Source organism: Stylophora pistillata, chromosome 11 (assembly GCF_964205215.1).
Source record: "Stylophora pistillata chromosome 11, jaStyPist1.2, whole genome shotgun sequence".
Taxonomy (NCBI): domain Eukaryota; kingdom Metazoa; phylum Cnidaria; class Anthozoa; order Scleractinia; family Pocilloporidae; genus Stylophora; species Stylophora pistillata.
In genome coordinates, this window is record NC_142529.1 from 15,562,044 (window position 1) to 15,578,352 (window position 16,309).

Consider the following 16,309-nt stretch of genomic DNA (forward strand, 5'->3'; position numbering starts at 1 on the left):
GAATCCGCTGTTTTAACGGTAGGTAAAAGATCCGATCCTTGCCGCTTTTCGAAAGAGCGAGAAAATGGATCTCGGACGCTGAATTCATACCGTCATGCATTGGCTATGCTGTCGGCCTGGGAAATTTCCGGCGCTTTCCGTATGTGTGTTTCAAGAACTTGATTAACTTAACTGATAAAGCTTAGATATCTATATAGCTTCGTCATTTATTCATGGGTTTAGTTTAGGTTTACAGGTGCACACTTTTTAGAGCGGTTAAGGAGACGCGTCAAAAATCCTTGCACCTCACTATCGCGACACTTTCTTCAGTTGGAGATTATCTACCAGAGATCAGTTGAGTAAGACAGGCAAACACAAAAGGGGTGAAAAATAAATAAGAACGGAAAAAAGATGGCTGAGGAAGGGGAGGATTGTCGTACATTGTAAATGACTACAAAATTATAAGTATGATATAATGAAAAAAAAAAAACACAGGAGGCAAACAGTCTTATTGTTATTTGTCCGATTCTGTTTCGAACTAAATTTTTGGTCAATTTTTTCGTTTTTTCGATACTTCACTCATTTTGGCGAACAATAAAATGGCAAAATTGACAGAGTAAATCGCACCTTGGTACATGGCACGGGGTAATAACAAGTTGATCTAGCGAAAGACGGTTTCTTCTTCAAATAACTCCAATAAAATTTTTGGGCTACGCAAACTACGAAGTTTTAGGACCCCAAACAAAAGTGAAACCGAGGTCAAAACACGCCATTCCTTGTCAAGCAATTGGAGGTAAACATTCAACAATGCGCTCGTCGAAAAGACAACAAGCCGTTTGGGGGCGAAAACTCGTTACTAATCTGAATAAAAAGCTAATTTGGATTAACATTTATCGCTTCTGATGCTCAGGTTACTTGCAATTTAAACTTATAGCCGTTATTTTAGGAACAAAACAAGCCAAAATGCAAAATCATCTTGTTCTAAGCGGCTGCAAGGAAGGATATAATTTGAAACCGGTAACAAACTGTAAAATCAATATGTTTGCCGTATTTATACTTTAATTTGAACATTATTGAAAAAAAATTGTATATACCATGCATCAGCGCAAAACACTACTGGTGAAATTTCTTGTCAACATTATTCTGCCTTAGTTCCTTTTTCTTGTAGGTTATCTTTGACTCTTCTTAAGTCTCCTCACCAGCGTTTATTCATTAAAGTAAACTCCGTTCAAAAATTGTCTATTATTTCGAAAAAATTTTAACTCTGGACAAGAGCCGTAATTGGGACAGAGAGCGAATCTGAGGGCATGGGCGCGTGGCCGAGATATGTGACTTCACTAAAGTTATTGTTAGAGTTACAATTAAAAGGAAGTCTATTTCCTGGGACGTCCGCACATCTTAAGTAAAACGCCCCAGCCCTTGTATTTATAATTTGCATTTGTAATGGCGACTGTTGAATACTCAACATGACCTTGTATTCGACCGCGATTTACAGGCGTCAGGATTTCGGCATAAATATACCGGATGAGCCTATTGAAGGGCCTGGTGAGTGCGTTCCACAAAAAGAAGTTGCAGAAAGCGGTCCTACTCGTAAGCGCAAGATAAGCGAGGTTTTGTCTTCCGAAGAAGACTCCAATTCTGTTTCCTTCGGCGGGAAAGCCGTGAGAAGAAGTTCGCGTCTCGCGGTTAAAGCTTTAAAAGGTCTTCTTGAAAAGAAACAGAATAAAGCCAAGGAATTATCTCAAGAGCAGTATCTTCGGGAACTCAGGACCTCCAAAGAAGTGCAGATATTTAAAGAGCTGAAGGAAGAAGTCTATCAACTTGACGCTTCGCTGCGCTGTGAAATGGAAGCAATATCCGGCCATCACCAAAGTGCAGCTCTCAGCCTCAATCCTCGCAAGGAGAAGACCTTCAGTGAAAAAATTGGCACGTGCCATTCAGTAAGATTACTTTTCTGTCCATCAGGGCATTAAAAATTACAGGTATTCATCCATAAAACTGTCGACGAGGGTCAAGTTGACTTGAACGATCGATTGTCTGTGGAGCGAGTGATTGAGGTTCTTCGACCACATTCAGGTTGTTATATGCCCTGGAATTTCAGAGTACGGTGCTATCTTCGCGGATATTCGCATTCAACCATCAAACGTGAAAGAAGAGCTTTGGCTTTGGAGACGCATAAGTGCTAGAAAGTGCAAGTTGTGGCACAAACCGAGGAAGCTGGATTTGGCCGACGAAATGTGCGACATATGAGGCGAGTGTAGACTTGCGAGGAGACAAAGCTTGTTTTTCGTGACAGAAGAACTAGCTTGCGAGAAGAAGAGCGCGTTGAAAGACAGCAGGCGTCGTCCAAAGTTAGATTGTCCTTCTTGAGCCCGGAGAACCAAAAACTGAGGCATGAAAACGTTCGAAAAGAGCGAAAGAATTTCATAAGAATCGCGGAGCGAATAATCAGTAGAACATCTGTGACAGTCAACCAACAACAGAATAGCGAGCCGGTGAAACTAGTTCAGTCAATCGAATCGTGCAATGAAGGACAAGAAGGTTTAGCGAAAGTAGTGGAAGAGGCTCACAATCACAAGCCCGGTACTGGAGCGTTTATCCGTGAAATGTGGCAGAAGGAATCATTTTTCAAGGACCATGCCAAGAATGGTAAGTTAGGAAGTCGTAAGTTTCCTTTTTTCAAAAACACAAATTAAACATCATTTCATTACCATATTTCATCAGAGTTACATTATGATACTCAAAGAGTCGTATTTATTTCATACTATTTTAAAACCAAAGTGTGGTAGTAAAGCAGGTAGTTTGTAAGACAAATTAACGCACATGTACAAAATGTACAATCAATGAAAAATACTCTTTGATACCAGTTGATTAACAAGTAAAGTGATACTCATTATGCCACGCCACACTTTTAAATTGAAATCATTGTTCGGAACCTTAAATAACGCTCATCAGAGCTCGCTGCGTTTCCTTTTGCCTTAACTATATATATATATATATATATATATATATATTGTGGGAGGAAAAAGACAAGTAAACTACAAGTTCATCCCTACAAGCCTGTTTCGTGGTCGCCCACTCATCCCACTAATCCCCTGATGAGTGGGCGACCACGAAACAGGCTTGTAGGGATGAACTTGTAGTTTACTTGTCTCTTTCCTCCCACAATATATACTTCGCTCTACTTCTATGTATTGAGCACTGTTCTATGAAAATCAAGTCACACTTTATATATATATATATATATATATATATATATACAGACTATGTATGATGAATGAAGGTTGGCAATTGTACAGTTATAGTATGGAGATGTTCTGTATTAACTGTCCGTTTGTTGTGAGCCCACGTAGTATGCAGCGGTAATGTTACCATGTGCTCTTATCAATATAATCTTGCTGTTGACCCGCCATCTTGTGTGTGTGTGTGTGTGTATACTCTTCTGCAACCCAAAAACATAACAGCAATAAATAAATGTATCTGTCTAAAGCAGAGTGTTCCTTTTCGATTTTAAGAAAAAATATTCGTTCACTATCCGGTCATTTACATGTCGGCCATGTGCATAAATAATTTTTTTTCTGTTTATCTCAGTCTCCTGAACTAAGGTGATAACCATTGAGTAATTTTTTTCTCTTTCTTCTAGAAACTGGAAGACAAAGTAATAAGTGGTCATCTGCAACAAGAGTTTGTAAGTTTTTTTATTTAATTTTCGTATGCTTTTCCAGAGAAATCTTTGCCAGAAACATGCATCAAAGGCATGAATTTACTAGTATAGGGTTGCCCTGTACACAAGAGTCCAAATATCAGAACAAAAACAACCAAAAAAAATTGCTTGACAATGTGTCATAAATACAGAAAAAAACTCTTGGTCTATTTCTTGATTTACATCTAAAAGAGAAAAGGAGACCATATAATTTGTGTTTTATACAATTTAATGTACCGTACATAAATGATTTTGTGTAATTTCACTTCTTTCATTTAATAGCTCTTGCTATCTAAGCCAGAAGTCCAGCAGCATTTCGTGCTGTTCGAGACCTGGGCATCCTGTAAGTACCGTGCACCAAATATCTTCAACGTATCCTTAGCAAAAATGCTGATGGGGCCTGGGATCCATGAAGTCTACATTGCTCATCAAAGGCAAGAATATGAAAATTTCACCAAAGTACAGGTTGATACAGGAAAGAAAAGACCATTGGGCATTGGTGTCCTGGTTTTTGATGAGACAAAGGCTAGTAAAAGCAACCATAATAAAGTCTTAATATAAGTATAAATAAATTAATAAATATAGCTGCTGGTTCATGTATTTCTGGGTCTTTTTCTTTTGTTCTTTCTTATAATTATATCAGGCTCTATTTGAAGAACAATTTTATAGCATAGTCCCTAATGGTCCCATTCATTTAATTCCAAACAATCTTTGACTGCACCTGTGTTTCAAGTAAAGTAAATGCTTCCTGGTAAAATAAACTAAATTAGGTATTTGCTATGTTGCTTCTAATTGAAGTAACTGTTAAATTGCTTGCACTAAAGATGATTGCACTAAAGCAATGACTTAATTTTTTGTTCTGTCCTGTGTTTAACTTTTGCCAATTTGGACATCCAGAAATTCATAGTTTTAATTTTCCGCACTTACTTACCTGAACTGTACAAGTGTAAAGATTTTCTAATGTATGAGTCCAGAGGAATTGCCTTGGCTACATGATGTGTATATGAGGGTTGGAGGGGATTATGATCAAGCCATTGGGTTTGATTTGCGATCAGGAGATGTTTCACCTCTGATCACCACTTTGCAAGCAAGGGCAAGCCGGCCACAGAAGCAAGTGGCTGTTATGATCTCTAGCCTCTGCACTGTGGCAGTTCTAATTTGGGAGACAGAAGCCATTGCAATTGTAGATTCCCATTCCCTTGGCCAGCGTGGAGCCATGGTAGGCTATGTACCCCATGGACAGGGTAGCTGTCATGATATTGTAAATTGGTACTCAGGGGTGATGCAAAACTTCTTCAATGAAAATCTAGGCTTGTGCACTCTTACATTTGTTTCTTATGATTGCACGAAGGCCTTTCGCCATAAAAGTTAATCCAAGTCCTTTGACTTTAGTGAATGGGGATAACAGTACATTAAACTTAACATGTAAGAGTTTTTAAGGGTCATGTATTGCTTGCTCTGCCAGCAATTACATTTTTACTGTATGACTTGGCTTGCAAAAAGAGAATTTTTGCACAGGTATGCCACAGCTCATACAGACAAATTGTAGCCTCTGGTGGCTGGGTAGAATGTGACAGGTGTTAAAGGAGGGAATTTTTCAATGTGGATCACACATGCAGATCGGGAGCATCACATAACTGAACTGACTGAAAGAAAATTTAGTTTTACTAGAGATACTTACCTTAAAAACTGAAGTAACGAACGTAGATGTTTTTAGAGTTAGAAATTAGGGCCAGGGTTCCCTTGTAAGTTTGTTTTCTTTAGCCCTCAAAATTTCTCTAACCTTAAAAATTCTGGTATGTTTTGTCCTGACCTGTGCGATCACATAACGTCTCAGAGTTCCATACTTCTTACATGAAAATTCATACAGTCTACCTTTTCTTAGTAATACTAAATGTCTTTAGGTTGTCTCTCAGTGACTGACCAGCTTCAACAACTTTACCAGATTTTGCCAAGTCCTTCTCAAATTTTCCTCTGAAGAACTCTTTTGTTCTTTTGTTACATAGTTTGTGAAACATATCACGGTATATGTTATTAATTACAGAAAAAGGATAAGTTGTAGTTAAAGCTCCACATTTTCCTATTGACCATTTGAAAGATTTTAACAATTGCTCATCGTTATACACATTAAAGTGAACTACTTCCAAAAAATTGTTTTTGTGCTAGTTTAGTTCCCTCTCATTCACGTATTCTCTGATTATCAAATCAGTATCCCTAACAAAGTTAACAAAATCCTTCTTCACAAAAGTCAAATTACCCTCATCAAGCAGTTTTAGAGCCAGAGAAAGACTGCTTTTGTCAGATTCTTTAAGTTTCTCCAAAATATCCAGTTCAAGCTCCATGTCAATCTTGCTTTGCGAAGTGACCTTTCTCTTGCCTTTCTTTTTTGACAGGGTATCCTTTCTTAGTTTAATTCTGTACAATGTAACATCATCCTTTGGTAAAATGCTCTGCTGAACCTCTACAGGCTCAGCAAGATTGTACGATTCGGACTGGGCGAAGTCGCAAACAAGAGAGTGCAGAATTCCTGTCTCGGCCCGAATTGTAGTGGATGAATGTTTACTGGACAAGTCGGTAAACACTGTAGCACATACCTGAATTTTTTGATGAACCTTCCAAATAGCTTGTTAAAGTGTTTATCCGGCGCAATGTCAAATGAAGTTTGCGGTCTTTCTTTGCTTCCTCTGCAACTGCAGACACATTTTCCATGTTAACCGAAAACATGTGATTCACCAGATTTCGCAGCTCGTTGTGGCGAGCCTCGAGTATTTCCTCGATAAGCTTTCGATGGGTTTCCAAATGTTTCATGACTGGTTGTTTACAAAGCTGTTCCGATACGAAATTCCAGCACATGGGACGTTTACCCCCTACCCTGCTGGCAGAGGCGTTTATTTGTTAACTTCCCCTACGGTCCACGTAAAAATAAAGTCCTGCGCTCGGCCTGTTAAATCTTCTTCGAGCATGCGCCTGGGAATTATCCAAGTTTGTGGATAATCTGATTTGCAAAACCGGTCAGAACCTGTTTTAAACACGTTTTACGTGCACGCATCCTATTTAGCTATATAGCAAGACCAAGTGTGAGCCCACAATCACGGTTATGGCGTCTTTCAATGTTCGGGAAAGTATTGTCAGTGTTTCGCAGAGTTTCTTACCTTCAAGCTACGATTTAACCTCTGAGCAGTTTAGAGCCGTCGAAAATTTCATATCTGGTCGAGATACATTCGTTTCTTTACCTATTGGCCACGGTAAATCGTTAATTTATCAGCTACTTGTTCCTTTGGTGAACTACGTTCGTACCGAACATGGCTGTTGAAAGTTGGCCGAGTACTACCGGGAACTAATTTGTTTCTAAGCAACAGGCTGCGCATGCTCGAAGAAGATTTAACAGGTCGAGCGCAGAGGAATCTATTTTTACGTGGACCGTAGGGGAAGTTAGGAAGAAGAAGAAGAAGAACCTTTATTAATTTATACCGCTCACAGTAGCCCCTTGAGACGCAAAAAGCTGTCTGTTATCAACGGGAGCGCTGATAAATAAATAAACGCCTCTGCCAACAGGGTATTTACCCTCTAGTTTAATTATAACTTCGTCTAGTTCCTTTTCTATCAGCGTCTTCGTTGCTTTCTTTTTTTGATTCCCGGCGAGATTTTCTTGATACTTTCTAGTGTTTTTGTTTTTTTTGGAATTACTGGTCAACGGTGCTTCACTAGCACCAGGAACGACTTTCGGCTCCCTCGACTTTTTTGTGCGACGATTAATATTCCCCATTCTCTGTTGGCTTTTCGCTTTAGGTTTCTTTCTTCCACCTTTATTTGGTGTCAAAGGTCCTGCATCGAAATCACTGTCGTCGCTGTTATCGTACGTAGCGCTTGTTGAAGTTGAAAGTTCGCTATCAGGATCGCTGTCCGCGCCGGACCTCAGTTCCTCCTCAAAGTCTGATATTTCATCGAGCGAATCATTCCACTCCAAAGAAATCGTTGAATCAACCTCTCAACATATATTATCGGCATCATCTTTTAAGATAAAACCTTTCCCGTGGAAAAGAAAATCGCTCTCATCGATAAATCTCACCTCCACGCGCGACGCCATTTTTTTCTCACATCTCTTCTTGGATGACTCGACATCACCGATTAAAGTTCGCGGACCTCTCGGAAAACCAACTTCCGATAAATGCAAGGGTCTTTAACTTTAGTTTTTTTAATTAATGGCATCCTCGTCTCGGAGAGGCGATGGTCAGCGCATCAATGTTGGCGGGCTCTTGAGTGGCTCAAAAGCCCGATTCTTGAGTGGCAATCTTTGTTGCAGCTGGTACAGATGTAGTTGGTGGCCTCTTGAACTGATCCTTGACGTTTCTTTCTCGTCCCCCTCTTGATAGTCGCCTTGGCCTTGGCCTTCATCTCAGCCCTGTGGGCTCCGTCCTTCACACCGCGACGCCAGGCGTTCCGGTCTGGCTCAAGGATCCCCCAGGTGTTGGGGTTGATTTCAGTGAGTTGCAGGTCGCGCTTGCAAACATCCTTGAGGCGAAGGAGTGGTCAGCCCGTGCGTCGGACGCCCTCCCACAGTTTCCCATAGAGGACTTGTCTTGGCAAGCGACCGGGGTCCATACGGTGTACATGGCCTAGCCACCGTAGGCGTCTTTGGATGAGTAGTGTAGGGATACCAGGCATGTCAGCTCGCCCAAGGACCCCGGTGTTGGGGACTCTGTCCTTCCATTTGATCTGGAAGAGACGCCGAAGGCAGCGGCGGTGGAACCCGTTGAGCTGCTTCTCTTGTCTGGTGTATGTGGGCCATGACTCGCTACCATAGAGGAGTGTGGAAAGGACACAAGATTGGTAGACTTGCAGCTTGGTCCTCTTGCTCAGCAGGTCTTCGACACTCTTTTGTTGAGTTTGGCCATGACTCCCGCTGCCTTGGCAATCCTTGAACTGATCTAGACATTTAGCGATGTCTTGTTTGACACTGTGGACCCTAGGTAAGTAAAAGAGTCTACCACCTCCAGTTCATTATTGTCGATTGTAATGACAGGAGGTGTCAGTGCATCTTGGGCAAGGATGTTGGTCTTCTTTAGGCTGATGGTAAGGCCGAACTCTTTACAGGCGTGAGACAGCTTATCAACCAAGCGTTGGAGGCCTGCCTCGCTGTGAGATGCCGGGGCAGCATCATCTGCGAACAGCAGCTCGCGAATGAGCACCTCAAGGGTCTTCGTTTTGGCGCGGAGCCTGGCGATGTTGAAGAGCTTGCCGGCAGCCCTTGTCCGAATGTATACACCATCGGAGCAGTTGGCAAAGACATACTGGAGTAACATCGAGATGAAAATCCCGAACAGAGTTGGTGCCAGAACGCAGCCCTGTTTTACTCCACTTCTGACTGGGAAAGCATCCGAGGTGGCTCCATCAAAGCAGAAGGTGCTCTGCATGTCATCGTGGAAGGCAGCAATGATTGCAAGGAGTTTTGGTGGTCAGCCGATCTTCTGAAGGATCTGGAAGAGCCCGCTTTGACTGACCAGGTCAAAGGCTTTTGTCAGGTCCACGAGAGCGAGGAACAATGGTTGCTGCTGCTCACGACACTTCTCCTGCAGCTGAGGGAGGGAGAAGATCATGTCCACTGTGGACCTGGCAGCTCTGAACCCAAATTGGGATTCTGGGTAAACTCGTGAAGCGAGATTCTGTAGGCGACTTAGAGGGACACACGCAAAAACTGCCTACAATGCTGAGGAGTGAGATGGCGCGATAGTTATTACAATCGCTTCAGTCACCCTTGTTTTTGTAGAGGGTGACTATACTTGCATGTCGCATGTCTTGTGGGATGTGCCCTTTCACCCAGCATTGGCGGAGGAGCTCGTGAAGCGGCTGGAGGATGGAAGGCTTGCCGTGCTTTAGGACTTCTGATGGTATGCTGTCCTTCCCTGGCGCCTTGCCATAGGCAAGGTTGTCGATGGCTTTGCTGAGCTCCTCCAGTGTGGGCATCTCATCAAGCTCCTCCATGACTGGTAGTCTGGGCAAGGCATCAAGGGCAGCGTCAGTCACGATGTTCTGGGTCGAGTAGAGTTCGAGATAGTGTTCGACCCAACACTGCAGCTGCTTGCTCTGGTCGGTGATGACTTCGCCAGACTTCGCTTTGAGCGGTGCTGTCTTGATGCTCGTGGGGCCAGTGGCTGTCTTGATCCCCTCATACATCCCTCTAGTATGACCACAGTCGGCAGCTGTCTGGATCTTGGCACACAGGTTCTGCCAGTACTTGTTAGCACAGCGGCGGGCGGTCTGCTGGACCTTGCTCTTAGCTGCTCTGAGAGCGTCGCGTGTGCTGTGGCAAGGGTTTTGCTTGTAAGCCAGAAGGGCTATCCTTTTGGCTTCCGTGACTGGCTGCATTTCTTTCCAGTGCGCCTCGAACCATTCAGCATTCTTGTGTGCTTTTCTTCCGAACGCAGAAATGGCCGAGTCGTAGATGGCATCCCGGAGGTGACACCATTTGGCGTCCGTGTCATCGGTTGTAGGCTGGTTAGCAAGCTTTTTCTGAAGGGTCTCGACGAAGCTCTGAGCCTTGGCTGGGTCGGCAGTAGCGCAGGTGTTGATGCGGGGGCGGCCCTTTGTCTTGGCGTGGTGGATCTTACAGGGCTTTAGCCTGATCTTGCTGCCAACAAGGGAGTGATCTGTGTCACAGTCTGCGCTGTGGTAGCTTCGCGTTGGAGGACGCTGCTGAGGTCTGCTCTCCTGGTAATGACAAGATCAAGCTGGTGCCAGTGGCGGGACCGGGGATGTCTCCAAGACACTTTGTGCAGCTCCTTGCACTTGAAGTAGCTGTTGGTGATGCAGAGGCCATGGTGGCAGCAGAGTTCCAACAGTCTCTGCCCATTCTCGTTTAACTTGCCAACACCGAAATGGTCGAGACAGGCGGGCCATGCTTGCCAGTCGGATCCAACGCGTGCTTTGAAGTCGCCTAGCAGGTATACGCTTTCGGAGCGGGGTATTTGGGACACTGTTTTCTCCAGGGCTTCGTAAAACTGATCTTTGGCTTCTGTGCTGGATGTGAGGGTCGGGGCGTAAACAGACAGGAAGTTGACAAACCCTGTAGATGTCTTCATGCGGAGGACTAGGATTCTTTCGCTGCCTCCAGTCAGCTTCTCTGTGGTGGCGAGCATCGAGTTCCTCACAGCAAAACCTACTCCATGCTGCCTCCGCTCGTCCTGGGACAAGCCTTGCCAAAAGAAGGTGTAGTCTGATTCTCTAAGAGAGCCGCTGTCGGCCAGCCGAGTCTCCTAGAGACAGGCAACGTCAATGTTAAGCCGTGTCAGTTCCTTGTTGATGATGGCGGTCTTGCGGGAGTCGTCAATCTGTTGAAGATCAGCAGAGAGACCAGGGCACATAGTGCGAACGTTCCAGCTTGCGATACAAAGTGATGGAGTCTTCGTTAATGTTTTCTTTTTGCGACTGCCTGGTGCAAAGTTGTGACTCGCTTGTCGGGGAGGTCCCCTAAGCCCTACGCACTCAGTAGAGCAGGCGAGCCAAGGCGGGGTAGCACCTTACTGACTGGGGGCTTCCCAGCTTGAGGCGGGCGGTAGCTACCCAATGAAGCTACAAGGGCTTCTCCCACCGTCGGATGAGGCCCCTGGCGCTCCAACCTACGCCAATCGGTCAGAAGCTTAGAACCGGTGAACTGCCTCATCCCGTGTTGTGCCGGAATCTTGCAAAACCGCTGGAGTGACCTCTCCAGTTTGCGCTGAAGGCCTCGGCGGGTTAATATGGAGACACTGGGTTGCCCACACTTCAGTGTCCCCCTCTCGGTTCCGCTGGCTGAGCCCAAAGGAAAGGATGAACCTTTACAATTTGGGGCCAGTTTCACTGCAGGAGCTGCCGGAAGGTAGTGCTGTGCATCTGCCTTTCGCCTTAGGGGCTCCACTCCGGATTTAACCTCGAGGTTTACTCCTGAAGCCTTTCCTGCGATCAGGTATAGCCGCAATGCAGCGGAGGTTTGAAATCAGGGTTTTCCCTCCCCTAGATGGGTTGCCTTCACCGCGGCTAAGGAGCCCCATCTACCCTGGGCAACTGGTTATGAGGCGCCAGTGACTCGCCTTCGCCCCTTCTCCTGTCAGTAGTGCCAGTTTCGCCGCGTGGAGGCCAGGAGTTGGACTTTGACTTTCAGAGGCTATTTGAGACGCACGCCGTGGGAAGCACTTTGAGAGGCTGTGGGAGCCCACACCCATAGCCCACTTCCCGGCTGTGACAACCTTCGACCAATTTACACCGACCAACACACCGACCAATTTAACTTTAGTGAAATTCGCATATCCCAAGGGCCTGACTGGGCGTTTCCGTTTCTGTCCCAATTATGGCTCTTGCTCTGGATCATGTAAAGTACCCCAAGTATAAAAAATGATAATTAAAGGCAAATATTGAGCCCTCTGTATTTCCACTTTTTTACAGCGCGAAAAGTAATTCCTCTTTACCTGGATCAAGTTTCATTGAAAGGATGCTAATCAAGGCTCCATCTCTTTCGTATGAAGTTCAGGCTTGAATCATTGATTATCAGTTACGGAAAGTTAAAATTGAAGAAGTTCAAGTTGGAGATATCAATTGTTCTAGGAAAATATTGAATTCATTACAATCACCGAATGCACTACACGATTATTCAAAACTAACGTCAGGTCACAGATACGAACTTGTCTCAAATATTTCAATTTAACTTTGTAATTAATTATGTTTTGCAGCTTTTTCGCTCTGCTTCGTCTCCGACTAGAACAAATAAAGGTAACAGCCGAATATGACTAAGATTTTGCGCCAGTAAAGTTTTTTTTCTGCAATTTCTTTTTCTTCGTGTTTCTCCGTTCTCTTCCTTTCGCCAGCAAATTCATCGCGATTGTCCTAAATAATAACCAGTCAAATATGGCTTATTTGACCAAGAATCAGTTATAGTTTGCTGTTTTCTTCCAACGCCGTATTAAAAAAGACGTGAAAAACATGAATAGTTTCGTTCAAGTAAACGTTTATGAATACGTCAGGTAATTGAATTCTCTTAGTTACGATTCTCTCGAGTGATTAGAGATTCTCCTTTCATAATGACATATTGAAATACAGAAGTTAACATTTTTTTATCAAGATGGGAATTGAGGGGATGAATATTCAAAAACTAAACACTTGATGAACAATTTATTTCATTTTACCTTTCTGAACATCAAGTGTTACGTCTTTAACAACTCTAATTCATCTTTCAAGCTCTCCGCCAAATTCTCCGTGTGCTTCATATACTGCTGAATAATTGTTAAATGTACCTTTTCAAAGTCAAGAAGACATTAACCAGCTACAACAGACTCGTCCTCGTTTTGAGTCTTGGGCTCCATCAAATACTAACTCATTCATTTGGCTCCGACCCCACATATTTTTACTTTCAATTCCGTTGTTGCAGTCACTTAAGGGAAATAGCCGACACACCGACCAAACGAGTAAATTCATTGTTAAAACGATAAAACAATTTATTTACTTCTTGTATAGGAGTTCTTACCCATGAGATTCTCGTTCAAATCCTCTCTGATAATTCAGAATAGTGATTGCAGTTGAACTACCAGACAATTATATGTGGGCCGCAATTAGCTGCTTATCGCAATTACTTCAAAGTTAAGTTTTATTTAAGTACGTACAAATTATCACCTAAAGGTAATTGTCTTGTCAAATGCAAAGACATTGGCTATATCATTGTTTGATAATACGATATGGGGGAACTTTCTTTGGTCACTTCTTGAATGACAGAACAAACAGCATATTTCGATAACCTGTTATGCGGTAGAGCCGATGATTAAGTAAAATAATTCTCCCTGTATTGTACTAAATTCAGAACTCCAAAAAAAAGGCCTTGAATAACGCGCGGCTTAAAAGAAAAAGAAGTGATATTGAAGGACAGATAATCGCTCATATCTGGTAGACATAGAATAAATAATACTTGGAGGCAACTTAACGGTACACCAGGAACAAAATGGATATAAAGAGACCCTTTATATCAAATATTTTAAAAGATGAGTATATTTGTTTATTTGAAATTCCTATTTAAACCCTGGAGAAAATCTAACAAAAAACGACCGATCTGAAAGACAACTCTGTAACAATAGCTGACAGTCAAATTTTGTTTCTAACGCTTTCTTAAAATTTTTGAGTATTTACGAGTAACAAAAATATCTTCAAATAATAATAAACATGACAGACATTTTTCTTATCACAAAACAAATTTATGACTGAAACTCGCCTGCGCGTCTGGCAATATGGCATCATGCCGTCAATTGCCCGCTTTCAGAATAGTAAAATAATTTAAATTATTTTTTAAAACTATTTTTTTCCAAAACACTTATCAGCTCGAGCAACGTTTTTATAAACTGTTGTCCAAAGTATTTTCCGATGCCTACATATCGATTAGAATAATAAACAAAAAAGTGTAAAATGAATACTTTCTCGCCGCTTATGGCTTAGTGTATTCATGACAATTTTTGATGGGAAGAAACATTTCTTCTAAAAAGATTTGGTTAGTGTCTTCATTGCCTTTCCTTAAGTTGTTTACGTGAAATTGAAAATGACTTTAGGCGTTTTCCAATAATACTGGTGACTTCGTGGGACAAACTTGAAGGTATTGAAAAAAAAGAGAACGAAAGTAGCTCTAATAGGATCTAACTCCCTGGACGGCAAAGTGTTCGTCTGATTGTCTGCTTTACTGCTTGCCTCACCTCAATAATTTTCCAACAGTAAAGGAACGGGTTTAACGTCGAGTTAAAGTGAACTAAGACAACTGCTACATCCCATATTTCTATTAATTGTAATGAATATGTTTTACTGTTAGTGATTACAATTGTCACTATGAAGAATGGTGCAGCACAAACAACTAATGCTAACTGCACCCATAGTGCACTGTACAATGCCTTTTTGTATCGCGCCATGTTCAGTGCATTTCGTTGACTCGGCTGTTGTTGGACATGATCTTGTACTTGAGCGTGATGATGACTGAGACCCCGGAAAATTTTTACATACGAGGCGACCGAAATAACAAGGCAAGATGGTATAATTATATGGCCATACCAACTAATAATACGGTAATCTGATGTGTAGCACAACGCAATGACACTAGATGCAATCCAAAAGGTGGTTACAATGATGTATGTGCGCTTCAAAGTTACAATTTGTCTGTATCTTAACCCCAACAGCAGGGCGAGGAGTCTGTCCACGCTTATGGCCGTCATCGTCATTAAAGCCACTCCATCTAATGCATGGGCTGTGATGAAGGCTGAGTCAAATGCGTATCGACAGAGATTCCATTGCTCGTGACCCAAGGAAATCCAATAAACACCTTGGAGAGGCTGGGCTACAACACCAATCAACAGATCAGTTGTTGCCAGACAACAATAGAAGAGTTTGGATGGCGGATGAAGGGAAGATTCTTTGTGAAGGGCAACGAGGATAAGAAAATTCCCAAGAAATGCTGTGATGGAGAGAAGAATGTAGATTATTAGGAGAGAAATTTTAAATTCTTGCTGAAGCCCACCAACCAGAGATGGGGAGCAATGAAGCTCTTGAAATGTCTCGGTCTGTGTTCCACCTCTACTGAAGTTTGTTGTCGGCATGATAGTGTGTTCGTTTCCTTTTTCTTGGAGTGAGACTATCTGAGATTGCAACGGGAAATATTTTGTCTAAACATCAACACAACGACGATCATTAAAACTGTACTCAGGTAAAGACTTTTCATCATCGTTTACTCATTTGAAAAACGTCACGGAGAAAATTGTCTGATGTGTCAAAAAAGCCTATTTTTGTCGCTTTAACTTGTCAGGTATATCACGTGTACAATAGGAATAAGAAGCAAATATATGAAGATAATAAAGGCTGATAGTTTCGAAAGAAACTGTTTGGGGCTGCGTCGGTGGGAGTAACGAAATAATTTGGATATATCAACAAAGTTGAAAAAATTGGCCACCGTAATGATTACAAAAGCTGACGTTTCGAGCGTTAGCCCTTCGTCGGAGCGAATAGTATACGAAGGGCTAACGCTCGAAACGTCAGCTTTTGTAATCATTACGGTGGCCAATTTACCATTTCAACTTTGTTGATATATCCAAATTATTAAATATATGAAGACACCTGTAACATTTTTTTTTTCACGTTGCGATCTACAATCTCCCTCTACTTAGCCCATGGGCAGGCATTCATTAACGGTCAACGTTTCAGTACGAGTCACTTGGCTCGTGAATAAGTTTGAGGCCTTGAGCAACACGACTCGTGGGCGAAGGAGCGACGTGCTGCAATGCTTATAACGAGGACCTGCTCGCAAGTTGACCTAGTTGCATTAATAGGGTATCAATCAGCTGTCCATATCATTTGTGTAAAGTTGAGGCTTGAGTCGTTATCAGCCTCAGCAAGCTAAAAATAAAGAAGGTTGGAGCTAAGGATGTCAAACCCATGTTAATCACTCCAAGAATTCGAATGCATAATGATTTATAATTAATGTACGGCCACAGACGTAAACTTTTTTTTAAATATTTGAATTTAATTGTACAATTAGTAACATTTTGTGGCTCTTTTACCTCCGTTTCGTCTCCTACAAAACTAGAACAAAACGATATAAGAACAAAAAATTACTCGAAAAAAACCATTTTCCTCAGT

General features: G+C 42.5%; 3 protein-coding genes across 3 annotated transcripts; all 3 read right to left on the minus strand.

The window, feature by feature from the left end:
* Positions 1-8,610: 8,610 nt before the first annotated feature.
* Positions 8,611-9,096, minus strand: LOC148720254 (uncharacterized). Its single transcript, XM_088737594.1, has one exon. It carries the CDS (start codon positions 9,094-9,096, stop codon positions 8,611-8,613), a length of 486 nt encoding a protein of 161 aa, XP_088593720.1.
* A 331-nt stretch (positions 9,097-9,427) lies between these two features.
* LOC148720255 (uncharacterized) lies at positions 9,428-11,880 on the minus strand. The gene is made up of 3 exons (XM_088737595.1): positions 11,749-11,880; positions 10,630-10,935; positions 9,428-10,390 (listed from the first exon to the last, which is right to left on the minus strand). Exons 1-3 carry the CDS (start codon positions 11,878-11,880, stop codon positions 9,428-9,430), a joined length of 1,401 nt encoding a protein of 466 aa, XP_088593721.1.
* A 1,861-nt stretch (positions 11,881-13,741) lies between these two features.
* LOC111333414 (melanocyte-stimulating hormone receptor-like) lies at positions 13,742-15,595 on the minus strand. The gene has a single exon (XM_022938980.2). The coding sequence runs from the start codon at positions 15,271-15,273 to the stop codon at positions 14,326-14,328; it is 948 nt and encodes a 315-aa protein (XP_022794715.1). The 5' UTR covers positions 15,274-15,595; the 3' UTR covers positions 13,742-14,325.
* Between the last annotated feature and the right edge of the window lie 714 nt (positions 15,596-16,309).

Coding starts and splice junctions, on each gene's coding strand:
- LOC148720254 (XM_088737594.1), bottom strand. CDS start 9,096: ATGCAGAGCACCTTCTGCTTTGATGGAGCCACCTCGGATGCTTTCCCA.
- LOC148720255 (XM_088737595.1), bottom strand. CDS start 11,880: ATGGGTGTGGGCTCCCACAGCCTCTCAAAGTGCTTCCCACGGCGTGCG. Junction 10,936..11,748: donor TGACAGGAGAAGGGGCGAAG/GCGAGTCACTGG, acceptor GCCTGTCTCTAG/GAGACTCGGCTGGCCGACAG. Junction 10,391..10,629: donor AAATACCCCGCTCCGAAAGC/GTATACCTGCTA, acceptor TGTCATTACCAG/GAGAGCAGACCTCAGCAGCG.
- LOC111333414 (XM_022938980.2), bottom strand. CDS start 15,273: ATGCCGACAACAAACTTCAGTAGAGGTGGAACACAGACCGAGACATTT.